This window comes from Neolamprologus brichardi, chromosome 20, assembly GCF_056152115.1.
Source record: "Neolamprologus brichardi isolate AB-2024 chromosome 20, ASM5615211v1, whole genome shotgun sequence".
NCBI lineage: Eukaryota > Metazoa > Chordata > Actinopteri > Cichliformes > Cichlidae > Neolamprologus > Neolamprologus brichardi.
The window spans coordinates 2,438,536-2,465,145 of NC_142123.1; the positions used below are offsets into that span (position 1 = coordinate 2,438,536).

At 40.8% G+C, this 26,610-nt stretch overlaps 4 protein-coding genes across 7 annotated transcripts in view; 1 reads left to right on the forward strand and 3 right to left on the reverse strand.

Moving 5' to 3' along the window:
- wnt10b (wingless-type MMTV integration site family, member 10b) overlaps positions 1–2,970 on the reverse strand; it is a 25,013-nt gene extending 22,043 nt beyond the window's left edge. The window contains exon 1 of the mRNA XM_006785638.3: positions 2,955–2,970. Within this exon, the coding sequence (XP_006785701.2) occupies positions 2,955–2,964 (10 nt within the window). The 5' untranslated portion in view covers positions 2,965–2,970. The remainder of the gene's footprint in view (positions 1–2,954) is intronic.
- Positions 2,904–7,911, reverse strand: ikzf4 (IKAROS family zinc finger 4). Of its 3 annotated transcripts, none has more exons than XM_006785640.3 (8): positions 7,772–7,911; positions 6,231–6,285; positions 6,025–6,132; positions 5,609–5,911; positions 5,311–5,478; positions 4,306–4,458; positions 4,025–4,156; positions 2,904–3,805 (listed from the first exon to the last, which is right to left on the reverse strand). In XM_006785640.3, exons 2-8 carry the CDS (start codon positions 6,268–6,270, stop codon positions 2,985–2,987), a joined length of 1,725 nt encoding a protein of 574 aa, XP_006785703.1. In that variant the 5' UTR covers positions 6,271–6,285; positions 7,772–7,911; the 3' UTR covers positions 2,904–2,984. The 3 variants fall into 3 exon arrangements, with proteins under 3 accessions (XP_006785703.1, XP_087690411.1, XP_006785704.1); XM_087834285.1 differs by having other exon boundaries at positions 7,809–7,899; XM_006785641.3 differs by lacking the exon at positions 7,772–7,911 and adding an exon at positions 7,130–7,694.
- Positions 7,912–8,173: 262 nt separating this feature from the next.
- Positions 8,174–11,833, reverse strand: dnajc22 (DnaJ (Hsp40) homolog, subfamily C, member 22). Of its 2 annotated transcripts, none has more exons than XM_035905515.2 (5): positions 11,460–11,833; positions 10,278–10,400; positions 9,207–9,813; positions 8,794–9,086; positions 8,174–8,707 (listed from the first exon to the last, which is right to left on the reverse strand). In XM_035905515.2, exons 3-5 carry the CDS (start codon positions 9,754–9,756, stop codon positions 8,531–8,533), a joined length of 1,020 nt encoding a protein of 339 aa, XP_035761408.2. In that variant the 5' UTR covers positions 9,757–9,813; positions 10,278–10,400; positions 11,460–11,833; the 3' UTR covers positions 8,174–8,530. The 2 variants fall into 2 exon arrangements, with proteins under 2 accessions (XP_035761408.2, XP_035761409.2); XM_035905516.2 differs by having other exon boundaries at positions 10,278–10,429.
- On the forward strand, positions 11,547–26,594 carry lmbr1l (limb development membrane protein 1-like). The gene is made up of 17 exons (XM_087834286.1): positions 11,547–11,793; positions 16,496–16,580; positions 18,325–18,358; positions 18,656–18,795; positions 20,171–20,274; positions 20,389–20,512; positions 20,600–20,668; positions 20,759–20,823; positions 21,472–21,544; positions 22,653–22,739; positions 22,845–22,921; positions 23,008–23,085; positions 23,192–23,265; positions 23,502–23,592; positions 23,678–23,744; positions 24,183–24,344; positions 24,904–26,594. The coding sequence occupies exons 1-17, from the start codon at positions 11,731–11,733 to the stop codon at positions 24,987–24,989; spliced, it is 1,479 nt and encodes a 492-aa protein (XP_087690412.1). The 5' UTR covers positions 11,547–11,730; the 3' UTR covers positions 24,990–26,594.
- Positions 26,595–26,610: the final 16 nt, after the last annotated feature.

Below are 26,610 nucleotides of genomic sequence, written 5' to 3' on the forward strand. Positions count from 1 at the left end.
CAGCTTAAGATGTGTCTGTTTACTCGAGTACAATGTACTTGTAACCCGTTTGTACCAGTTCTGCTTAATGCATATTACATTTCTGCCTTCTCATTCCCATATTTGTCGTAAAACCACTTTTATTTATAATGCATATCTTTTTTTTTTTTGCTTTAAATTAGAGCAGTTTTTTTATTTATTCCATATTCTTTGTTTTTTCTTTCATCTCCCATCGTCTTCTTTTTATTTGATTATTTCTCTGAAAAACACTCTGTGGCTGTCTATGAGCGTTATAGAAATAATTATTGCGTGCATCCTTGGATAAATCTATAAAGCCATATCCTGTCAGTCACTGATAAAAATGTTTTTTTGTTTTGTGTTGCATACTTCAGCTGCTCAGTTCTAGTCTCCTAGCTTTTGCTCAAACGTGACACCACGAAACACGTCAAAAGCTGGCTTTTAATTTATTTATTTAGAAGCATATGATAAAATTTAGTGTGATGTGAGAAATGCGTTTAGACAACCCAAACTCGCTGTCACAACATAGCCCATTATAGGGCATCTAGTTTTCAGCCCAGGTAGAGCAGACACCATATTTAACCTCTGGATCTGTTAAGCGATTGGAAATATTTAAGATCTACAACATCCAAACTCAGACATTGGAATGTCTTTGAAGAATGAAGGCATTTAGATAAAGCTCAGAAGTTTTGCAAAACAACATAGACGTAGTTAAATTAGTTAAATTAGGCCCCCACACAAACACCCGTTAGAAATAATGAATTAAAGAATTCACTTTACAATCTAATTGCATCAAACAATTCTGGAAAGCAACATTTCACCATTGCGATTCACTCAAATGGTGAAAACACGCCTCAGATTAACATTTAAACTGGTTAATACAAACATATGTAAATCATGTCGAGTTAAATTGTATTAAAACTACACCGTACATATTCGCTAAATGTATTGTATATGTCTGATCTGAATTTGATTTGTATCCAAAAGAACACGGCTGTAATAGATAAAAAATTAAACTCGCCACTAGAAATGTATCTTTGTCATTTTGTAGTTCAAACCTGTATTGTAACATTATTGTTCAAGATTAAAAGAAGATATTCGTGAGAGGAAAAAAGAATGTAAAAATCCCATTTACAATAAATGTAACTTTATTGACAGTAAAAAGTTTTTTAGAATATCGAGGGGCGCGCATTTGTAACTGCAAGAACATCTTTGAAAGCAACATGACTTTTTTTTTTTTAAATAATGAGGCAGTTGTACATCTTGAACTTTGAGGTAAAGTGTTTTGTCATGTTACATCATTCACAAAATATTGTATAACATTGAGTCCACACAAGGAGACAAAAACCCATGCCTCACTTCCACTTCTTGAAATTACTTCACATTTCAAAAATAATTCACAATTTAGATAAAAGCAGAAAATGACAAGCACACATGCTATATTCCATTCACACGCACACACACGTTTCTCTACTTATCAAACCAAGTGCATTTTTAGATTTACTTTTTTTTTCTCAAACAGTTTCAAGTACATTTTGCTTGCTATTAAAGGAAATCAAGTTAAAACTATGAAGCAGCAAACCCACAATAACAAGTAAGAATACTGAGTTTGGTCTCATTCATGTTCCCAATATTAACATTGTCAGATAACTCACCATACTGTAGCAATAAGGTATTTGGGTGCTATAAAGAAGCAGGAGGTAACATTTCATGGACTTGAGGAATATGCTGGAGAAGTTTTGGAATATAGCTGATTAAATACACCAAGGCTGAAACAAACAACACTAAATAGATAATCACAAGTGACAACTGAACATATCCAAAGTGATTCGTTGTTAATTATTTTTTAAATAATTTATTAACTCACTTATATTATGGAAACTGTCTAAAATCTCAGCTTTAAACCACAAAAGGATGGTTTTAGTTGAACTGATATTTAATTATCAGTCACACAATGCAGCAAACTTGAGTGCAGACCGCTGTAGGACTCTGTAGAAGGCCGGCTTCGTTACAAATATACTGGCGTTGCAAATTAGAGGACCAGTTGTTGTGAGTAATATGCGATTCATCAGTGCAGTCGAACAATCAAGAAAGAAAATTGAAAAAAAGCCATCAAGTGCTTCAGCAAAGATGTTCATATATAAGCAGGGAACCTAAAAGTGCAATCCTGTATAGGTACAGCACCCTGGGCTATCTCAGTCGGGCTCTTAATGTACACTGCATGGCTCATGGTCTGATCTGCACCAGTCTTCTAAGGCTCACTTTAAAATCCAAAGCCAACTGCTTTTTAGCTATAATTCAGCCCTGAACTCCCATTTTTGAGTTCATTTCGTCTTCGATTTTCCTTTGAGTCGACTCCACAAACTGTTAAAACCATGCTGTAAACAATATGTATTCCTACAGCAGCGCACCGCTGTAGGAGTTAAGGCAATCCCTTTCTGTGCTTTGTCTGTGACCAAAGCTCCTCCTGAACATAGAGGCACAAAGCTCTCAGTGCATATTAAGCGTACCTGACACAATTCACAAAATACCCTCCGCAGCAACAAAAATGAAGCTCTTAATGCACGCTAAGCAATATATTTCTTAAAATGTACATGCCGTGTTTTTCTTAACCGCATCTCCTAAAAGTGCTAACTACTTAAAATCACTTAGGAAAAGATGGCTAGTCAAGATTTTTGAGCACCAGACCCCCCCCTAATTTTTTTTTCACTTAAGAGGAAATCCCCAAAGAAGGCACTTTTAAAGCAAAACCAGGGGTTTTGCAGTATGATTTGATATGGGAGTGCAATCAATCGTAATTTGTCTCTGCTAAACTTTGACTGGTGCAGTACTAAGTTTCTTCACTCGCGTCTGCCTTGGTACAATAGATTCTCTTACAATAAAATCACACAGGATTTAAAGCAACTGATCTGGTGCAGAACAAACGTGAGCCAACAACTTTATAGAGCAGCAGTCACCTCTCCTCATCCTGCCAGCGTCCCCTCTCCTCAGCCCACCTGGTGCTCTCCGCGGCTGATGTGAGATGAGAACTCGTAGCGGTCCTGGCTGCGGTGGCCACAGATGTTGCACTCGAATGGCTGGCGGAAGCCGTGGCAGCCCATGTGGATGGTAAACATGACATGGTCCAGAAAGAGGATGCGGCAATGCCGACAGTGGAAGGAGCGCACCTGCCTGCCATCGCGGTCTAACACCTGCACAGTGTCCCTGGAAGAAATGGGTGAGCCAGGGCTCCTCTTTACTATGGTGGGGGGCACAGGACACGCTCTCTCCCACTCTGGGTCCAAGTCTTTGGCCTGGCTGGGGCTGGAAGTGGGATGGCTGCGGGGCAGTGCTGAGGTTTGGTAGTGGAGGTGGTGGTTGTTGGAGGTACTTGTCGGGGCAGCAGCCCTTGTGCTCTGCTCTTCTGCTGTGCTCTCTGTGTCTGTGGAGTCGGGGCAGCCGTTGGGTGAGGTGGTGTGGCTGTGTGCTGTCGGCTGGTCGTCGCGGCCTTCGCCTGCCTCCCGCACAGCCAGGCCGAGAGACATTGGTGCCAGCCCACCTCCGCCATGGGCCCGAGGGCCATGAGGGGTCACGTTGCTGCCGATGGAACCCATGACTGTGCGGAGCTCAGACAGGAAGGTGGGATGGAGCCGAGACAGAGCAGGCGACTCGTGGTTCTCACCTTTAGCCCTGGCACAGTGTAGCTGTGAACCGGCCAGCACAGTCGAGTCGCCAACAGACTGTGAAGTCATGAGGTCGCCCTCTTTTTCAGAGCCAGACGACAATTCGTAAGGTGCTTCGGGTGGGTCAAGGTGCATGTGCTTTTCGCCTATGAAAAGAAGAAATATCGGTTGAAGCAAAGCGTCCCCCAAATTGTTAAAAAATATATTTGACCAGCTGTCTTGGCACAACTGAATCCCAGTGTCTCCATTTGGCACAAGGATGTAAAACTGCTTAGCTCTTATGAAGCTAAAAATATATGTCACAAAGATATCCAACAGAATAAGAAAAGACTTACTAATATATTTCTACTTCAAAAAAAACTCACCCAAAAACTTCTGTGGCGTTGACCTCTTACGTTTCGTGATGCTTATAGCCAGTCGATCCACAAACTGGATTTTGTCATTGGTTGGCTGGAGTGCAGGTTTAATAGCTGTCCCCATATTTACTGACTCTTCACCTACAAGCAGAAAACATCAGTCAAACATTAATTTATTGCCAAATTATGTGTATAAATATACTAAGCTGGCATTTACAATATGCATGAAGTCAGAAATGAGTTAGTTTTATGTAACAATAGTGAGTTTTATGTTATATGCCATGTATTACCCTGTGCTGTCTGCGTGTTGACAGCCGCCTTTTGGTCCAGACTCTTTTGATAAGTATGGCAGCGCTCCAGATGTTCCTCCAGTGTGCTTTGTTGCTTGTAGCTGCGGCTACAGTAGCTGCACTTGAAAGGTTTTCCCACCGTCGGAGAAGGAACTGTAATTCAAAGAAAAAAACATTATATTGATTTCATCTAGAATAGCTAATAAGTTGCCATAGCTGGTGGAACTTGTTGAATAAATATAGGACTAATTGTTGTTTATTTATTTATAGTTGGGGGAATTTTTTTGAATGAAAAAAAGGTTTGGATTTCCCCCCTGACTAGCAATTCCTGACACTGACCTATGTTACTTGACAGAAAAAAACGCCTAAACCTTTACCGCAAGGTTCCACCCTAGTAAGCTGTCGGAAAGACTGACGTCAATTCACTGAAATCCAGTTTGTAATCATCTTTTCTTTGAAAATGAACCTTTTGAGACCTGAGGAGAGCGACCAAGACCTACTGTAACAAGACTGTACTTGAACACCTGTGAATATCTGTTCAAGAGCACCAGCAGGATTTCCTGTTTTGATACTGTTAAATGTCATATTCTGTCATGTGTTTTACAGAAAACTCTCATAAAGACCTATTTCCTCTGAGATAGAAAGAAGGGGGAAATGGACCTTTCTAATAGAGCTCCACTTTTACTGCTTACCTCTGTGGCACACATTGCACGTGTTCACGCTATGGAATCGTATTACTTTGCAGCAACAATAACTAAACAAGTACATTTGTGAAAAAATCTCCCCATGGGCTGTATATGATGTGTTAGGTGCTGTTGTATGGCTATAAAAGCCCAAAGCTCTCAGCTGATTCTGGCTGTTCTCCATGCTATCCACCAGAGTTGTCTGGCCAGAATATGTATGTAGATTCCAAACTGTCCACATGTGATGTGAGTGTAGCACTTGACAATCTGGCTCAAGTGTTAAAGAAGAATAATCTTGCTGTCTGGGAGGTCACTCATTTACCTGCATGTGTGCGCAGATGTCCAGCCAGTGCATCTCTCCGACGGCAAGCGTAATTGCAAACGGGACATTTGAAAGGCTTCTCTCCTGAATGCAACTTAATGTGGCGCAATAGGTTTCCCTTCTGGGTGAAGGAAGCTCCACACTGGTTACACTGGAATGGTCGCTCCCCTGTGAACACATGGATGGAAAGAGGATGTGAGAGGCAAATCCCACTAGGCATTGCACTCAACTGATACTTGTCTGTCATTTATTTAAAAACTGCCTTCCTGGAGGAGGGGGGTCTTCTTTTTTTTCTTACCTGTGTGGCTACGCTTGTGCACCATCAGCACGTTAGGTCCAATGCAGATCATCCCGCACACCTCACACTGGAGCTTCCCATTGGGCAACCTGATAGGTCCTGGTGAAGCTGAATTTGGACTGGCCATCTCACTGTATATGCTTGCTAGGTCTCTTCCAGCCCCAGCGAACTCTGCAGTGGCTTCTTCCATGGGGTCTCCCCGGTCATTATTCCCGCCGTCGATCCTCACAGCCTCTTTCTTCTCTGGCTGTGGAGCACCCGATGACTCGTCATCACTGCACAACTCAACCTTGATGGAGTTTGCTTTGTAAAGAGAGAAGGAGAGGAAGAGATATATATTTACTTACTTATGTAAGATAAAAAAGGTATTCTATACAACCGTATGGCTGCAATGTAACAAAAGAATGATAACTAACCACTAAGGGAGCGGTGTGGTGAGGACTGCTGACTGTTTGGAGATCTCGCAGAAGGGCCCTGCAGCCCGCCATAAAAATCCTGTTCTGTTGATGATTCTCCTCCATTACCTGAAATACAAATATGCCCACGTTATTAAAATAAACATGAAAGTCTGTAGACAGCACACACCAGCGTACAGTAGTTTTTCCTTTATATCTACAATTACCTTGTGTGTATGAGCGTCCATTGCAGTCATCAGCATTCATTCTCTCACCAGATGCCTACAGAAATACAGTTTAAAGGCAGACTGTAAATACTATGGTTTGCCATTCATAGTTATAATTTCTGAATCAAACAGACTGAAATTAAAAATGCTGTATCACACCTTGGATAATTATATAAAATGTACTTTTACACAACAGCCTGTTGCTTCAAGATTATGGTTCAAAAATAAATAAATAAATGTATGCTTTCTCTAATAAGTTCACTTAAAAAAATGACAAAGTATTATAGTAAACTTCAGGTCTCCCCTACGATGTCTGTATCCTTTCGATTCTTCTCCGCCAAGCAAGTGACTATGAGAGGCTCCACATTTATGGCCAACAGAGCTGAAGGAGGAGTTAAAGCTTACAGAAGTAGAGAGGATAGCTGCCGCGGCTTTAACTATGAGGCATTCCAGTGTGCAACCACAACAAAATATGTACCTGATTTGATACTAACAGTGCACTGTATGTATATTATATTACATTACAATGTTGAAGTTATATTGCATTATGCTGTATTACATTACATTATGTATGAGATACAACATAGTTACAATATTATTGTTTTATTGATGGATCAAGTTTGTCAATTTGCACTTATTATTTTTATTATGATGATGATGATGATGATGCACTAGGCTGAATCTATGCCAGGCCTCCATAAAACGATTGTTACACAGCAAATAAAGTGAGGTATGCAGACTACACCAAGACCAGACTACACAGGCGTTGCTGAGTTACAGCGTCTTCAGACATACAGTAGCCTGTGCTCACTGTCATTGACCAGAATAGGCGATGCTTTAACGATGAACACAATTCCAAAGACGAGATAAGCAAAAGCACAAGACGTTCAAGGCTGCACCTTTTGCTCAAATGGATGACAGCAGTGGACAGAGGAGACTTTGGAGTGATCGTGGAGGGAGGGGGGCGGAGACAACACATCACAGGAAAAAAAAAAATTAATATCCTGTCATTGGCATGGGGAGCAACAGGCGCTGATGCAGCCGGGAGACGCGCCAGTCACACCAGGGCACGGCGATTAAAAAAATAAAAAATAAATAAAAGAAAAAGAATAATAGAAAAAAATAAGGGACGCGCACCATCGCCGCCCCTTGCTTGACAAACCTTCCTGCCCCAACCCGAGCGACTATGTGCAATAAAACATATTCCTGCATTAAATAACTGCCATAGCTCTCCACACGCAGGGTAGCTACTTGTTTTAGCTGCTCGCTGGATTTGCTTAGTTCTGACAACAATCGGCTCGCGGACGGTCGAGACAACAACGAGACACAACGGCAATTTGTTGCAAGAGTTGCGATTGTCCACATCCTCCGCATGAACGCGGCTGTCATCCAACACTGAGCACGTCAAAACTGGCCTGGGCTATACAATGTTTCTCATGAGCCGTTGCTATGGCACCCGACCACACGACAAATGGCATTCACCCTACCAACTACTAAAAAACATGCCGTACCTCCAAATTAACACCGACGGATGGTCTTACCAAGAGCCGCAGCGGAGTCCACGAGCCTCTTCCTTACCTGGCGACCGATCGGTGTTTTCCTTTTAATTGTCTGAATAGCTGTTTGTTTTCCCAGGCGGCGACAGCATCTCCGGGATTTTTTTCTTTTTTTTTCTTTCTTTCTTTTTTTTCTTTTTTTTTTTTTTTACCTGGGAATCGGAATCCCAAACAACTTCCGGGCCCATGCTGGGATACAGACCAAATAATTGTACAACAGAGCTCCTGAGTCGGTGATTGCCGAATTCATCGATGCGTGTTTTCTTTGCGGAGTTGTGGTCATAATGAGGGTGAAATGTGTGCTTTTAGATCATGTCGGACTCTGCACTGCAAATTGCTGCTGCGCATGAATATATTTTGTGAAATACTTGATGCAATACGCTGAGTGATCCTCAAATGTTTAATAAAAAACAAAAAAATGACATATGTAAATATACAGTGCGCCTGTATCAACACTACATGTACACGCGTCTTACAGAAAGCAAGCAGATATTAAAATAAAAGCAGGTAAAAATTGTTATTATCAGGTGGTTTACAATTACACTTCATCTTTAGCCCCAGGAGGTGGCAGCAAACTGCTGCTTGGTCCAGAATTGAATAATGGACTGGGCAGCTGTGAAACACACAGTCGATAAGTGTTATAAACCACAAAGTACAAGTGTCTGTGCGTGCCCTTGATTTATTTTTTCATGAACAATAAAAAATAATGACAACACAAGCAAGCCCTTAATGAACAAAAGGCAACTAATTGAATCGATTGGGCCTGTGCCAACGTAGAAGGACCTCATAAGCCTCCTGGAGCTTCACAAATATTTCCTCAGCATCCTTGCTGGGGTTGTGGTCTGGATGCCACTTCTTGGCCAGCTCCCTATAACTTCGGGATATCTCCTCAAGAGAGGCCTCTGCTCCCAGAGACAATATCTGCAACATAAACACAATAAATCCAGATGAAACGGGCTAAATGGCAAGCAGAAAATGTAGACCTATTTACAGCATGCATTTCTTGCCTTCAGTGCCTCTTTCTCTCTCTCAGTGTATTCTTTGAGCAGTATTTCTAGCACCTTCCTCCAGGCATCTTCATAGTACCCTCCTCCAGTAAGCGCACACAATATCCGATATGGCATTAAAAGAAGGTACTCCAACACACTTCTGAGCCAAGGCAGGAACCAGAAAATATCCAGCAGTGCTGCTATAGAGTCAGACAGATAGTACAGGGTGGCTGTGGTGTTGTGGAAAATACAGTAAGCCAGCGGGGCAGAGAAGGCCAGCCAACCTAGACCGATCCTATAAAGCCGTGGACCTGAGGTTGGAACAAAAAATATTTAACGTCAGGAAGCCACTTAAAACTGAATCAGAATGATTATTATCGACGTGCATAGTGAAATCGTCCAATCATCTCAGATCGGTGAAACCAGCCCACCTAATTTCTGTTTGCTCCCAGGTGTCCGTGGAGGTTTGAACGTGCGGTGATTTGCAGCAGTGACACTGGCAGCCAAGCTTATAGGAAGAGGAGATAACGTGCTGCCATAGAATAGCAGGGAGGTTGCGAGACAAGAAGTCAAAGTCTTTTGGAGATCGGATGTCTGCTGGCCAACATTGGACACCAGATGCACCCCTGCACCCACACATAAAGGCAACACAATCAAGTAGAAGAAACTGAGGGAGTTCAGTCCTATCATGGCCACAGTGCCAAAGTAGACTCCAACACACACCTGTCCTGCAAATCTGACAGGACTCACAGGAGGAGGGATTGAGGTGGGAGGCCTTTTTCTCTCTTTATTTCCTTCTTGATTGGCCTCACTAACATAAGCAGGGATGCGTATAAATTCCCTGACCCACCCAAATCCAAATCCTCCTAGTGTTAGCATCCATAGCAGAGCATGGGTGTCTCTACCTAAGTACAAATGGTGAAGGCCCAAAGGCCCACCTACTGCCCACAGGGTGTAGGCAACAATGATACTTTTTACCATGAGGCCTCAGTAGATTACCTCCTGTACAGGTGAATATTAGTCATCCTTGATACATACCTGCAATAGAGTAACAAAAAGTGTTAGTTATACCTCCAAACCTCCATCAGTGTTTTATAATTATATTATACTTTAATCAAATAATTAAAATGGAAATGTTCAGCTTATAATTTATTGGCTTTGATCTTTAATCCCATGCGCTTACATCGCCTGCTAACATTTTATTTATTTATTTAGTTTCATAACTATACTGTGTTACACCCTCCTCTGTGATCTGTCTGTTGGTCTTTGCCAGGACACTCAGATTTTTAATCTCTGCTATCCACTTCCCCGGTTAAATAATATATTATATAAGAGGATTTATCTTAGCTCATGCTGTGTATTGTTAGTTTTACTCAACTCGTTATGTGATCCAAAACATGCCATTTTTGACAAAGAGTGCAACTATCTTTTTTGATCGATCGAAGATATCTGCTGTTCTTATACATCCAAATTGTATTTTTAAAAAAGAGTTGGTTACTTACTGAGCCCATAATTTCAAATCCTTATCCAGAGAAATCCTTTTCCAGTGCTTTCCGTAGTTGAAGTTGCTGCATGTTGTTGCAATAGTTGGACTTTGGATCATGACAATGGGATTGCGCAGCGGCCTGAGTGCATAAGGCACATCAACATGAGCCTGTAATCATTTAAACTGATAAGACGAGTAAAAAGGCTAAAAGCGACATTCATGAAGAAAAAAAGGACACTGTTGACAATGCTTCAAAGAGGGCTTAAGTTTATTTTGTAAGGAAAATAAGGACATAGCCTTAGGCCTGTATGCTAAACTTCAGCATAGGATAAGAGTATAATCCTGCTCCGCAGTGAAGCCTGAAACAACTTCACTACAAGGTTTTTCTGTACAATTTTACTTAAAGGTGTATAATATAAGCTTAAAGTATAAAACTTAAGTTATATCATATTTTTTTTAAATCAAAGCAAAGCACTTTTATTTTGTAAAGTGATATTCATTATCATATAAGCTAAAATATGAGATAAATATTATTAATACATAAGTAATACTTAGCATTATGCCTGATTATGAGGCTAACTGTATGTGATATAAGTAGTATCCTTGTGTGCTGGAATATATCTGTTAATAATAATAATTTAGTCCAGACAGAAATAAAGGTTTAAAACTTATTAAACTTTTGCCTATGATGGTATTGTTTAGCCTTCCATCAAAGAATTGCTACCAGAACTATAATAGGGGAACAACTTGCTTGATGTTCAATTTCCTCAAGAATAAAAACATTTTGTTTTGGAAAATGGCCAAAAATATAAAAAATAAAATACACATACTTCAGTGATGTAACCTAACAAAGGCTCCTTACCTTAACTATATACTGACCAGGGGTATTTATGTGTGCAGAACCCCAGTGACCACTTATAAGCCAAGAAAAACCCCAATTGACCCTGATATTAATACCCCAATAGTCAGAAAATGTTTGACAATTTATTAGGCACACCAATCTAAAACAACTGAAATAAACCTAGTTTTCATTAGGGTCATATTCCGTTTCGTTAAAGGTGTCTAGGAGAGATGATTCTCATTCTGTGCACCCCATTTATATCAGTGAGGGTAAGTTAATGCGACCAGCATCTCTCTAAATTAGTTTTAGCCAAGTGTAGCTACCTGTTCAGTCAGTGGGTGTGGACCACACGCATACCTGGAAAGTAGGCTGGGTCCACATTAATATTTCAAATCGCTGCCAACACAATAAGCTCCCGTGGCCCCGCCCCCTGCGACCCCTCCTTTGCTGGGCTTTCGTCGGAGCTGAGCAGCCTTGCAGCAGCAGGTTAGCTCTTTAAAACCGAGCAAGCTCTGCTAGCTACACATCAACAGCATATCCAGAGAAGATGCGAAGTCGCTTAACTTTTTAACTGTTCCACCCGCCTCCAGCGCTTTTAAGCCTGAGGACACTGTTATGGTTTCGGAGAATGGAAACGGACGACGTGTCGGTTAGAGAGCAACTTTTCCACAACCGTGTCCGGGAGACTATAGTAAGTAACGCCGAACCAACCCAACCGTCAGTTACTATGCTTATGAGCCCCCCCCCCCTCGCAAACAATGTAAGTCGCATCACTGTAAGAAAGTCGCCTCAGTTAACGCTGTTTATTTCACTTAACCTAGCGGTAGCACGACTTTTGTTTCTCAGCTGTAGACTGCACGTCTTACTTTCTCAAGCGATAACAAGTTTGAAGTCACTTAAAAAAAAGTGATGATAACGATAGAAATTTGCTCGCTCCCTGGGCTAGCTTAACCTGTTCAAACTTTAACTGTTGCACGGATACAGCTGGTAAGCAGGCAGCAGAGGCACAGCGTTTTGTTACTGTTGATGCTCTTTTTTTCTCCTCTGCTGTTTTATCGCAGTTTTGTATAATAGCAACAGCAACTATGTGAACCTTAGACTCGGTTCAGTTACAGCAAAGCACACGGCTTCTGACCTTTAACCCTCACATCACATCAGACTGAGGCCCGACTACTGAGATTGGAGATCGCTGAACCAGCCTATCATAAAAGCATCGTCAGGCAACACTATCACCTTCATATCTTAGCATCAGGAGTCGATTCATCAACTTGTTTTGCTTTGCTCAGCTCCAAGTAGTTCGTTCTGGTTTGCAGAAGATCATGAGGTGAAAAAAATGTGAGGTTTTAAGGAACAACGTGTGTGTGTGTGTGTGTGTGTTTATAGATGAGTTGTATAATATGAAAAATAGTGATTCCTGTGGGAGACTGAGTCACTGCAGCAGCAAAGAAATCAGAACAGGGCTTACTGAATCCAAAAGAGCATACATTAAGATTGTGATCAGTTAGACTGCTTTTATTTGTATGACGAGTCAAATTCTTGCTTTTAACTGTAAAACCTCTAAAGAATGTAGGTTTTTTTCCAACAGACTAGGAAACCAACCCCCTTTTTTTAAGTGTTAGGCTGAGATATTTGCACATTAGGGCTCTTGGTGGCTTTTTTGTCTGCCCACATTAGGTATCAGAAGCAAGATTACATCCTCTGGAAAATATCACTTAAAATAGCATTCTACATTTGGTAGGCGGTATATATTTTCAGTGATAGATAGGATGCAGTTATTAATAAACCAAAACCAAATGAACAGCAAATAAAGTGCTTGCATTTCTTCTAATGCCCTTGTTTTGTCATTGTCCCTTTCAAATACCTAATGCTATTAGCAAGTGGCAAGTCTCAAGTCTCCAGCTTACCTCCTCATCACAGTACTTCCTCTCAGGCTTGTCAGCTGCCCCAGCACCTCTGGTTATTAATGGCTTTAGGCCAAGCCTATCTTTAATCAGCTTATTTTAAAGTCATAAACCTGTGGCAGAAGTGCATGTATGCTAGACCGAGAATAATATTTTGCCCTAACAAAAAAGGCTGGATGAGACGTAGAAGAGCAACTATTTGATATCCAAAAAGGGTTTCAGGGTTTCAGTTGAGCTGAAGCCCATCCCAGCTGTCATATGGTGAGAGGTAGAGCGAACTATTTATACTTATGGCCAGTTTACAGTCACCAGTCGACCTAACCGGTATGTCTCTGGACTGTGGAGGGAAACGCACACAGGTAGAACAGAGTCCACAGCCAATGGATTCGAACCCAGCACCATCTTGCTTTGAGATGATGATGCCAACCATCGCACCACCATGCTGCCATTTTACTGCATTGTATTTGTTTTAGTTATCAGTTAATCTGGTGATTTTTTTTTTTTTTTACACAGTTGTTTAGCCTATAATGAAATATTCCAAAAGAGAAGCTAAACTGACTTATATTTGCTTTAAAATAACTGAATGGCTATCAGAACAGCTGCTGACTGAGTTTCTGTGGATAAACGAATGGTTTACTTGGGTAATTATTGTAACTCTTATTCATAAATAATATAATAATAGATATGCGTCAATTGTGAGATGCCAAAAACGAAACAAAAGAAAACAGTGTTTTAAATTCTTTCAGTCTTTTACAAGTCTGTATTTGAAGCTAGTGTAAAACTGATGTTCGACTACAGACTACAAACATCAGCCACTGATATTTCTAAATGTCTGTTTATTTACCAATAAGCCAGAGGCAGTCAACGAGGCGTGTATCATCCAATAGAGATGTTTTTATACCAACATGTCCTTAGCCGATGCATATAAATGCTGGTTTAGCTACTGAGAATGCTCTTGTATTAGATATCCAAAACATGCAAGCAGCTGTACCATTAGTGCTTCTTTTTTTGATTCTGAGGAAATGTGATGGAAAAATAATGCACTTATCAATGCACAGGGTAGATCCATTTTTCCATAGGTGCATGACAAAGATATGCTATAAAGGCAACAAACATGCCTGCAGCTATTTGCCTGTCATGAGAACAGACGAGAGTAGTTTAATAATAATAATAATCAGTTAGATATCTTGTTGGAGTGAAGACAAGTGGTAAAATTCTGTGCTTGACTTAAATGGGGGGAAGACGGTATTTATGTGAAGTATGACACTTTCTGGCTTCTGGTCAGAAGCCTCCCAGTTGGTCCAGTTGGTACCGGATTCCTAAAAGTCGACATTAATTCCAAACAAATTCTAATTCGATGAAATGTACCATACCTGTTTGGCCAAAGGCATAATAAACAGTTAATAATCAGTGGGAAAGTGTGATTACAGCCAAGTGCATGTCTTCACTTGAGCTGATTGTGCTCTTGTAAATCATCTTGGGTATCAGCAGATAGTAGAAAATTGAAGCGTAGAGAGCCTAGCTCGGCTGTGGGGGTAAACAGCCGAGCTAGGAGTACTCATCCACAGACCACAGCCTGAGCCTGGTCGGATCAAGAAGGATCAGTGTCTAGCACGATAAAAGGTCATGATGATAAAATCTTGCAGTAGAGAACTGGAACAGCCAGCATCAGCACACTGATATTTATTCCCTGCTTAGAAAAGAGCACGGTAATATTTGTATAATACCTGAGTCTGAGGCGCTCTGGCTGAAAACTATAATAGCTCAGAACTGATGGGTTTGAGTCTTAGGAGGGACTTTCTGCAGTACTTTTGAGAGAAGGAAAACAGTGGGCAATGTGATGGATCATACCCCTCCCCCCCCTTAATTTTTTATTTATTTATTTTTTTAGTTTATTTGTTATTGAGAGACTCAATATTGAAACACTTAAGTATTAATTAATAATTATTGCAGACCATTAAATTGTGCGTAAGGTCCAGTTTTGGACTGTTTGGACTGTTCTTCTGCTCCTTTGTAAATTTTTACACAAACTACAGGGCTGGGCAACATGAGAACATTTGCACTTCAGCTGTTTTTTGTTTTCGTTTTCTTCGGCAGAACAATTTTTTAATTACTCTGTGGATTGTGAAATAGTCTGCGTTGACACTTTGTGTCACGCTAGAGCCTGAAATTCTCTAAACTCTCCCCTCAGCAGCCCTCTGTAGCCTTCCAGCTCTCAGTATGGCCAATTTAGCACATGTCCCCCCCACCACACTCTACCTGTTTCTCACCCAACCTTTGTTTTCTACTTTTCTTGTTGTTGGATTAACCATAACAAGGTCCTTTCCAAATCACACTGCATTATTCAACAATTTACGCAGACTGAGCTGATTAGTTGTTGCGCACAGTCGTTTGTTTTTTCCACGGTGCAGCTTTTGTGCTGCCACTGATCATTTCCTCTCGCACAGACTCTCAGCTGTTTTTTTTATCTCACACAACAAGTGCAAGATTAAACTAAAATAACAAACTTTTGTGTAAACTCAATTTAGCAACAGGTTTTATACGACGTTGTATTTCTGCAGAGAGCCTCTCCCTCTGTGTTTGTTGCTGTTGTTACCTTAGGGACAAACGTCTTCATTGTGCTGTGCATACAGGGCTCCCCAGAGGCTCCGAAACAGGAATGTTTTCATTGATACTTGTGGTTTGGCAACATCAGTTCATTCATGACTCACAGCAACACTTTGTTGCACGGATAAAAATGTATTGACGTGAAATTAATGCCACACAGTTTAGCTGTCAGATAAATCAGGATTCAGCATTAAACGGTCACATCTTCTGCACGGTCAGCAGCTTAGCTTACATTGCTGAGCTCGTCCAAGTTGCTCAGGTATGTTTTACACTTGGGTGCGTTTCTGAGCAGGAGCTACCATTGGTGCTTGCTTATAGTCTTATCTGTGGCAGGCAGCGGTTTGATCCATTGTTGTATTAATGTAAAGAGATTTAATTAGAGTTGGCATGTTGACGGCTTTCCCAGACAACAGATTGCTGGTGGAAGACTGGTTTAACCTAAATTTGTTGCTTTAATGTAATGTAAGCAGTGTGGGGGGGATCGCTCACCCACCCATTAACCCTTCTCTCTTTTACTCTCTCATAATGCTTCTCAGTTTATCACAGTGACCTTTTTTTTTTTTTTTTTTTGGACCAAACGGGTAATCTTCAGACGTAATCTGTGTCTCTCTTGGCGTAGGCAAACTTGCACAGCCAAAGTGGAAAGCATTTGGCTGTGTGAGGAACACATTCTGTAATTTCTCTGCTTTCTCCCAACTTACACTAAACCAGACATGTCAGCAGTTTAAAATAAATCTATTGCTCATTGACTCATTGATTAACATAGCATGACAGGTGGTTTACATAGCTAATCTTATTTATGTAAAACACCAGTCCCTTTTAACGCCTGTCCTCGAACCTTTAAATGCAAAAATAACACCAGAATTTCCTTTGTTTCTTCTGCAGATCTGCGTTCTCCTGTTTACTTGCCTTTACATGCTGTCCTACCTCATCCTTAACCAATTCAGGAAGACGGCAGAGTTTGTCACAGGTGAGTTTTCTGCGACACACGAATACTGCTGTGTGAGAACGTTTTCTATCAAAAGCTTCTAAAGAATTGCCTGCAGCAGAATCAGTGATGATGTTGACAAGCACACTGTCTACATTGGTGAGTGGGTGGAAGCAGGCAATACTTTTCAACCAAGCACAGGTGTTGTTCAGAAATTACCCTTTCTATTTTGAGCAGTCTTTGTTTTCTAGTTTGTGTGCAGGCTGCTGCAGGATTTTTCTTTTGAGCTTTATTTGAAGATTCTTCAGAAACCTGAATAACGCTCAGGCAAGCAGTAAAATCAATATAGTTTGCATACGTGAATGTACCACATATGCACCCTAGCAGGAAGGCAGCTGTGAGCTTAGGGTTAGAGTAACTTAATGTATTCACCTCGTTAGGCTGAATGCATGTGAACCATACACATTTGTTTTCTGACTTTTCGCTGTCTGGAAAAGTGTAGTAAGATATGTTTTGGTGAACACAGGCATTATAAAAATAGCTAATAAGCAACCATACGTCATGTAGTTACAGTTAAGTAATAACTGTTGGTGTACATGCCCATGTCGTAACACTGCCTCCACCATCTTTGTGGTGTCCTAAAAGTTTTCACCTTTTTGTGAACCCTCAGTATTTTCATGAAGGTAAATCTGCATTGTAGACACTGACAGTAACACTCTTACCTCTTTGCTCTTGAATTGTTTAGATGTTATGAAGGTTTTTTTGTTAACCATCAAAGTAATTCTGTATTCATGGACTTTATTTGTCTTCCCCTCATCGTTCAGGCCTTTTGTTGGTGCTGAGCTGGGCAGTAAATGTATTCTTTTACAACAGCTGAAAATCTACAATTAATTCACAACTGGATTGTTTGATTTAAAATCCATTGTGTCAATGTACATAAGCAACATTATAAATAATGTTATTGTAAAAAAAAATGTTCTTAATGTTTAACACAAATGTTGAGAGTTCTGAAGTGTGACTGCAGAACTTTAAACAGTTACATAATAAATCCAATAACTTCCCACAATTGGAAGCAGATGTGAGATGTCCAACTAGTCAGGTCTCTGTGCTCCACTGTGATTGGGTGGGAGTCTGGGAGATGGCCAGATGCTTTTTTGTTTTTTCTAAAATAGGGAGCGAGGAAAACCTGCTGTATATTAGCTCACTGCTGAAAAAGTCTGTGCATCAACAACAATGGAACAGTTGTGCCCTGCAGCTAAATGACAATTGTGCAACAGCACTGCACAAAGTTGTTTTTGACTTTAAAGATTCAAGAACTGGTTTTTGCTCCTTAGGCTTATCTTCATATTTCTCCTCTGTGCCAATATTGACACAGTAAGGAAAATACTGTACTGAGCTACAGAAGTTCAAATAGTGAATTTAGACATTAAGTTTGTAGCAAGATCTTAAACATTTATTCATTTTTAAAGCTTAAAGAGGAAATGGAGACATTTATAGAAGTGTTTGTTTGGTATTCTTAATTCTCCGCTCTTTCTGCATCCTGCCTATAGGTACTTCAGTTTTATTAGAGTCTGCGTTTTGCTTGAACAGAATGTTCCAAACATACTCGTCCCCCGCTTACTCCCCTTTCTGAAGCCGTTGCTTTTTGCTGCACTTCTACACACGCCCAAACACACACACACTCTATGTGCTTAGGCTTTCCTACAATGTAAAAGTCAGATAGTTACATGTGAAACAAATGGAGGTCTGTCTGTTATGTAATGAGTGTTGCTCTGTTCTCTTGTAGATGATGTTGAAGATGCCACTGTCAACAAAATTGCGTAAGTGAAAAACCAACTGATTAACTAGCTGGTGTCAGTCTGTTCTCACTCACGTGTAGTGCCGCTCCATATGATTGAGCAGATACCAAGTCAGTGTGACATGTGTAGTGACCCAATACCATTTGGCTTTGGATTTATTGCCCTGCCTTGTGTGTGTGTGTCTGCCCTTTGTCCTTACACGCTGGCACTATATTACCTTATTCACGGCCACTGTAGCCTTTCATCTACGCTGTGGTGTTTGAGGCTAAACATAAAGAAATGCACAACACTCACAAATGGTCTTTCTTCTTTTTCCAGGCTGTGGCTGTGCACATTCACCCTGTCTGTCGCAGTCTGTGCTGTGCTCCTTCTCCCCATTTCCATTCTGTCCAATGAGGTGCTGCTCACCTTCCCACAGAGCTACTACATGCAGTGGCTCAACGGATCTCTTATTCATGGTACATCTGTCTGGGTTTTTTTAAGCAGGGATGACACCAAACCAAACATCAAATAGAGATCTGTTTTAAAACTGGAACAGGATGAACAGGAGTGATGCCCTCTAGATCAATATTAAACAGGCCTGTGTCCAAACTGATAATTATTACTGACAGAGACCTCACTGTTCAATTCAGTCAAGTTTTCCAATCTCAGTGGAATGCCAGTGTCTCATTGTGAAGAACTGTAGTGCTGATTAATGTGAAAGTAACCTTTGCTGTAATGTTTTTAGCTTATTTTGTTCTGTAATTATCGCACATTGCAATGTATGTATACAGTCTTGTCAGTATTGGGAAGGCTGAGCCTCACGGTGGCCGATCTGGGTACTGCTAACCAGTGTTGGTCAATAATTACCTAATTACCGATTACTTCCCCAAAAAAGTAATCCCGTTACTTTACTGATTACTTATTTTCAAAAGTAATTAATTACTTAGTTACTTAGTTACTTTTTTAAAACGCGCTTTACACCCTGAATAGGTGATAAAGCGATAGATCTTTCAGCCCAAGTCTACTTTTTCTGCATAATCCATCATACAAAATGTAATCAGATGGAAAAGTCTCTTTTTAAAACTTGTTTTGTTAGTTTTAATCTTTTAACTTTATGCATCAAGCAAAAATTTAATTATCTGCAACATTCTCTGACTGGAAGAAATTTGTTTAACATTTAAACTTATTTTCTGCACATTCCAGCACATAAAATAAAATATTTTTTTTGTGTTAACACTCACTCTTTCAAATAGATGCAAGTAAAACACAGCAGAAAATAAATAAAGTCAAAGACTAGCGGTCCTGTTGCTCTATTTTCACCTGTAAAGCAGGAGTCGGGTAGGCGGAGGTTTACCCTGGTGCAGGTGTGCAGCGGTCAGTGGAAGGATACGGCAGATTCTCTGTGAATTTCCCATTACGTCGTAGCTACTCGGTGCTAGCTTGGAAGTTTAGCTGTAAAAAGAAGTTTTCTTCCCACGCACAGCGGACACTAATGTTTTTGTCACTTTTTATGGAATCAAACTCAAAGTAAGGTCAGTACTTCCACGCTTTAAACGCTGCACGCTCATACTCTCTCTGCACTCGATATATGATCCATTGTTGATCTGCACACAACTGTTGTCACGAATGTAGCACTCGCTTACGTCACTGTCATGAGACATTCTCGCAAAAAAAATCACGGTTTTAGTAACGCAGTAACGCAGCGTTCCTACGGGAAAGTAACGGTAATCTAATTACCGTTTTTGCAATAGTAATGTTACAAGTAACGCGTTACTGCCCATCTCTGCTGCTAACACTAATGCTAATGAGCGTTTGCCCCAAAAATAACAAATGAAAAATCTGTCTCGACAGGTTTGTGGAACCTAGTTTTCCTTTTCTCCAACCTGTCCCTGGTCTTCCTCATGCCTTTTGCATATTTCTTCACCGAGTCCGAGGGATTTGCAGGATCCAGAAAGGTAGCGTTTTTAGCACAAGCTCACATTGGAGACTCCAAATGATTTATAGATGCGAGTCCACGGTGCCTGTTTTCGCACCCATCTGCTCACACATCATCTGCTTTGGTTGTGTAGGGTGTAATGGCACGAGTTTATGAAGCAGTTGTGCTGCTGTTGCTGCTGGCCCTGCTTGTGCTGGGCATCGTGTGGGTGGCATCAGCCCTCCTACATGACAACATAGCCCGGAAGAGCCTCTACGGTGAGTCAGCCACAGATTCCTCAATGACAGGTAGTTTTTATGTTTCATATAGCCACTTATGATGCTCTCTCTCTCTCTGGATTTCAGACCTGTGGGAGTATTACCTTCCCTACCTGTACTCGGGGATCTCTCTCTTTGGAGTGCTGCTGCTTTTATGTTAGTATATCTCATTCACAGTTGGTGGAGTAGCTATAAACCTGCATCTATGGCTTTTGCATATCATCATCTCTGTGCTTCTCTCCTCAGTGTGCACTCCCTTAGGGTTGTCACGAATGTTCAGTGTAACGGGCAGCCTGCTAGTCAAACCACGGGTGAGTCACAGGCTCAGTGTCTTGAATTTAAACAAGTCTAGTTGTCTAAAGCTATGCTAGCAACCCACTGAGTCAGTACAACTTTTCTTCTCACACAACTTATTCCATCTTCAAAATCCACACTTCCTGCTGGTTCCAATCATGTTGTTAATTTGTAGTGTTTATTACAGGAGATGCAACTAAAGAAAGCATACTGAATTATCAATTTTGAGTGTGCTGTTGGTGCACACTTGTCAGGGAGTACACAAAGTAAATGAGCAAGCTACATATAGCTAGTAAACAATTAAAATGAGTTGGTTGGTTTTTAAAAATGGGAAGCTTCTGAAACCAAAACCTTTTAATGCCTCTGAGGTTTAATTAATAGTTTTCCAACGTCTGTTAAAATGCAGAGCACCATGACTTAGAATAAATGTACATAATTTGTTTATACTAGTCTCTTTAAAGAACAGTATGTACTACTGTTTGGTCGTGGCTTTACTTTAACCTGTTGAACTTTCCCAAATAGCAGTGAAAAACTGCTATGAACGGCCTAAATGTCTGTGCTATATTTCGCTGCAGTGGTGTCAGAACACCTGAACGTGACCATTTCAACTTGTGCCTGTGAACTCATTAAAAATCGACTTGACTGACTGGTCCTGTCCTCTCTAGCTGCTGGAAGATGTTGAAGATACTCTGAGCTGCACCACATTTGAGGAAGACTCTCTCTCCAGGAAAATCAACTGTAAGTAGGTGATCGTGTTCACAAGAACGTTTCCTCTGGTTACTTCTCCCTGTTAGGTTAATTGGTTATTCAGAATTGGCCGTGGATGTGAGGTGTTTGAAGACTATAGGAAAAAGTACTTTATCAAGGTGTGGTTAAAATGTGTAGTCTGGAGTGGTCATTAAGTGTAGAAAGGTGCTATATAAATACATTTAAATGGTTAAATGACAATTTTCTCCAACTAAACTCTGATAAAAAAGAAACTCTAATTATTGCAGCATATCAGCTTCTTAGACCCTTCTGTAAAATCAAGCTCGGTGTCATATTTGACAGCTCGATGTCGCTCGAGCAGCTGGTCCGAAACTGTTTTTATCATTTACGGAATATTTCTAAACTCAGATGGTATCAAAGCTTGAACTTGAGATGATTATTCATGCTTTTATTTCTTCTCGTTTAGACTACTGTAACGGCCTTTTTACTTGTTTTAACAAATCAGCCTTAAATCGTCTTCAGACTGTGCAGAAAGCTGCAGCACGTCTCTTAACAGGCACCAAGAGAAGATCGCATATCACTCCAGTCTTGGCCTCCCTTCACTGGTTGCCTGTAAATGTTAGGTTTTATTTTAAAATTTTAGTTCTAACCTTTAGGGCCCTACATGCTCAAGCTCCTCAATATTTATCTGACCTGCTGAAACCACATACATCTTCTCTGGCTTTAAGGTCATTAGACCAGAGACTGCTGGTGGTACCGCGCACTCGTTTTAAAACTCGTGGTGATCGGGCCTTTCAGACGGCGGCACCACGGTTGTGTCTGTCTCTTCGCTGCACGGACTCCATTGATTCTTTTAAGAAACAGCTGAAGACATTTTTATTTAGAAAAGCATTTGATTAATTTCTTCTTATGCTGTTTTTATAGTTTTATTGTTTTACGCTGTTTTATTTACTGTTATATTGTTTTTATATTTCCATTTCCTGTGTTGTAAAGCACTTTGTGATTTTTATCTGTGAAAAGCGCTATATAAATAAATTTTACTTACTTACTTACATTTATTTGTTTTTTATATTCAACCTTAAATTAACTGGTTGACATATTTTCCTTCTTCTTCCCACCATCATGCGTGTGATTGTAGGTGGCAGTACATCCTGCTGGGTCAAGCTGAACATGGAGGCTCTGAAGAAAGAGTACCAAGCCGTCCAGAGTAAGCGCGTCGCCCTGGGTAAGACTGGCTGAACAGGCTGTCTCTCTGCTGGAGTTGTCGCACAGTCATTACAGAGTGTAGTCATTTGTTGTTGCTTTTCTGTCTTTCTTGTTTTCCACACAGAGATGCGGAGGAAAGCGTCCCCATGGCAGCGGAACCTGGGCTACCCGCTTGCAATGCTCGTGCTTCTCGCACTGACGGTACTTGCACGACTATCAATATAAGCATCAATTCTACTTTATGTTTTTTTAAAGTATTATTTTGTAATTGTCTCTTGTGTCTGTAGGTGATGTGTGTACTGATGGTCTGTTTCAACGTGCTGGAGTTGCTACTGGATGAAACAGCCATGCCCAGAGGAATGGAGGTGGAGTTTCTGCCAAAACAGAATTAATAAACGCGCCTTTTAAAGGTTTATGTGCTGCAGCTGGTCGTGATGATATATTGAGGATTGTTATTTTTGTGTGTTGTAGGACCCTCACCTTGGGATGGCCTCCTTTTCAATGTTTGGCTCACTGGGTGCTGCTGTTCAAGTAGTTCTCATTCTGTATCCTTTTATCCTCCCAGCTTACAATTGGGTGCACATAGAGTTAATTAGTTGTCTACATTTGGCGCAGCCACTCACCAGGATGCCCTTGATATTTCACCAGGGCGTGGGTGATGTTGACTCATTCTGTCACATTCACACATTGGAAGCACCTTTTATTTATTTTTTTTGTAGCCTTCTTCTTGGGTGCTCTTTACCACTCTGCCTTCCACTGTTATCCTTAAAATTATTTTCAGTTATCTGATGGTGTCCTCAGTGGTGGGCTTCTATAGTTCCCCTCTCTTCACTGGCCTCCTGCCTCGTGCACAAGACACCAACCTCACACAGGTACCCGGTGGTCAGCAGGTTCACATATTTCATCCAGAAACTGTTGTTTTCACTAAAGATGGTAACCTCTAAATTTTTTTTTCAGATAATCGCCAACTGTGTTTCACTGCTTATCCTGAGCTCTGCACTGCCGGTGTTTTCACGCACTCTTGGTAAGCGTGAAGCACAAATGAGAAGTGGGGCATTAACATTTCAAAGTTGATAGCCTTGTCCACAGTTTTGCTCCTCTGTAATTCTGTGTGTGTAATGTGTGACTGAGCATATAGTCGATGCATACCAAACCTTGGCCAGTATTTGAATGTCTTATGTTTATGTTTATGTACTTTACACAATCTTAACAATCCACTGTGTACATGAAATACTAATAAGTTAGTTAGACTGTAATGCAAAACAACAACATTGTCTTTGACGTTACATGAAATAAAAAGTTCACCCTGACTCTGCTTTGACAGCATCTATAAAAGAAAGCATTTGTGTAGTTTTAATGATGTCCACAGGAGGGCGTTTGTATGCCATGAATATTGTGCCTGCAGGTGAATTGGGGCTTTGGCACATTTTTCACAAGTTTTGCTTCTGTTATTTCGTGTTAGGGATCACCCGTTTCGACCTACTGGGAGACTTTGGTCGATATAACTGGCTTGGGAACTTCTACGTTGTATTTCTATACAACATGCTGTTTGCTGGCCTCACCTCTGCCTCCCTGATAAAGACGGTCACCTGGGCAGTACAAAGGGAGCTCATCCGTGCCTTTGGTCAGTCTGCTTTATAATTCAAAATGAAAGTAAAGTGAACAACGTTTGTAAGCATATACTTTTTTTTCTGTCAGTGAGCCTGAGCTGTGCTTAAATTCATTGCACTTGGATATCTCTTTCATAACTTTCCCCACCTTTGGCCCCATTTCCCTATGGGCTGGTCTCTCTTCCTCAGATAGAAAGAATACAATTCTTTCAGGAAATTGTAAAGGGACAGGAGGAGAGTCAGGTCTCCTTGGGGACCTTCAGGCACACCGCCCTAGACCCCTCACAGCACACACACACACCCTCCAAACCTCCACCCAACACAAACAACCACTCGGAGCATGGGCACGCCAAACTCACACATGCATACACACAATCGCCTTCCTCACACTCCAGATAGCATCTCTGCGCTGTGGCAGCTCTGCTGCACTTTCCCATTGCCTCCCAGCATACTTTTGTTCTGTGGTTAATAGACTTTCAATTCACTTAAATCACAATTTTTCCTAGCTTTGCAAATGTAATGCTCCACCTTTTGATTGTGTGATATTAAAGTCCTTTTTCTCTCTCTGTACAGGTCTCCACAGACTTCCTTTAACTGTGTCACGCTCCACCGTCCCCTTCAGGCTCCTCCTGGCCAGTGGATTGTCTAAAATCCAGTGACTTTTTTGTTTTTTCTTCTTCTCACGACTGCCTTTCCTAAACTTTAAAAACTGAGCCATTTCAGAGGTGTACCCGGTGGATTAAAGCCATTCACAGGTCAGTCTCTTTGCCAGCTGGTACATGGATCAGGTCACCACGTGTGAAGAGACTGAAGAATGTGAGTCTGTTTGCAATGTGTCCAGTGGGAGCACCGCTTGATGCTGTGTTCAGTGACCAATATATCAGGGTCCAAGTTTATACTGCTTTTTGACTGCAAAGGCAAATACTGGTACAAGTGGTTACCGAGTCACAGGTGTGACTGGATCAAGGTGAAAAGGGATTAAAGCCATATTAGCAACGATAAGAGAGCAATACCCCCTGCAAAGTCACGCCTTGTAAAAAGAGGATCCTTTAGCAGCCGTTTGTCTGACACATGTGAAAGTCAGCAGAGTTATTTTGAAATATTGCATTGTAGCTGTGACATAATTTCCTCTTCCTTCTTCAGGTCGACTGAGTGCTCTCTCTTTCTTTGCGGCTTCCCCACGCCTTCCTCTTTAAGTACCACCACTATTTTAAGATTGGAAGATCTTCTACTTCCATGTGTTTGGATGTTCCAGTCTGCACCAGTGTTATGTTGGTTAATAAAAGGAAGTCGTTAGTGGGGAGCCGATGGGACAGAGAGCAGTTCAGTTGTCTGTGGATCTGCGGGTTACACACAGGGAATGTGAGGCTGACGTGATGGTCTCAGTGTTGGAGCTCTTTGTTTGTCTTTTACACACTGAGGTTACCTGTAGGATTAAGAGCATTTTGTATGACGGCTTGACTTTACACAAAAAAGCAAAAACAAAAAACTGAAAGCTTTACACTTTGTCTTATAAAATGTATTTGAATGCCATGTGACACTCACTAGTGGGAACTCGCTGCCTTAAAGAAACAATCAAACTGTGAATCATTAAGCATTTGTGTGGGGAAAGTGCAATATTGTATATGTAAAAGCACACTTTTTAACTTTAGCAAAAGTTTTTTTTTCTGTTAATTTTCCGTGATGTTTATTTTGCTTCATCTCATTCCTCTGTGTTGGAAACTGGAGTGAACGCATCAGATAATGTCAGAATATTTTGGAACAGCAATGTGGCCGTCAGGCTTTTTTTAGAGGTTAGATCATCTACTGTCAGCGTTATCTCATCATCTGATATGTGTTTGTGATTATGTGTCACAGGTTACTTTTGCTGCTGTATCAGCAGGTTATTTGCTGTTGGTTTGACCAGCAGGGGACACTATCTCTTAAGTCCAATGGCAATATAACCCCTAACTCTCTGGTTAGTTATTGTGTGCATTATATGTGGACAACTCTGAGGTTTACTCATTTCACTTGTTCTGAAAAAGTTCTTATGGATTTTTCGGGCATTGTGTGTTGTTTTTATTATTTATGGTTGTTTGGGAATCCATACTTTACATTTTGATTTATTACTACTCTCTTTTCAAACAGTTAAAGAAAATGTTTAGTTGTTCTGAAAGATTTCGAAAAGAAAACTTGAAATGCTGTTTCAGATTTTCCTACATACTACTTTTTTAAACTATTATGTGAATGTTTTTGAACAATAATCAATAAAAATGTGTTTTTGACTTCTTTGCATGCGTT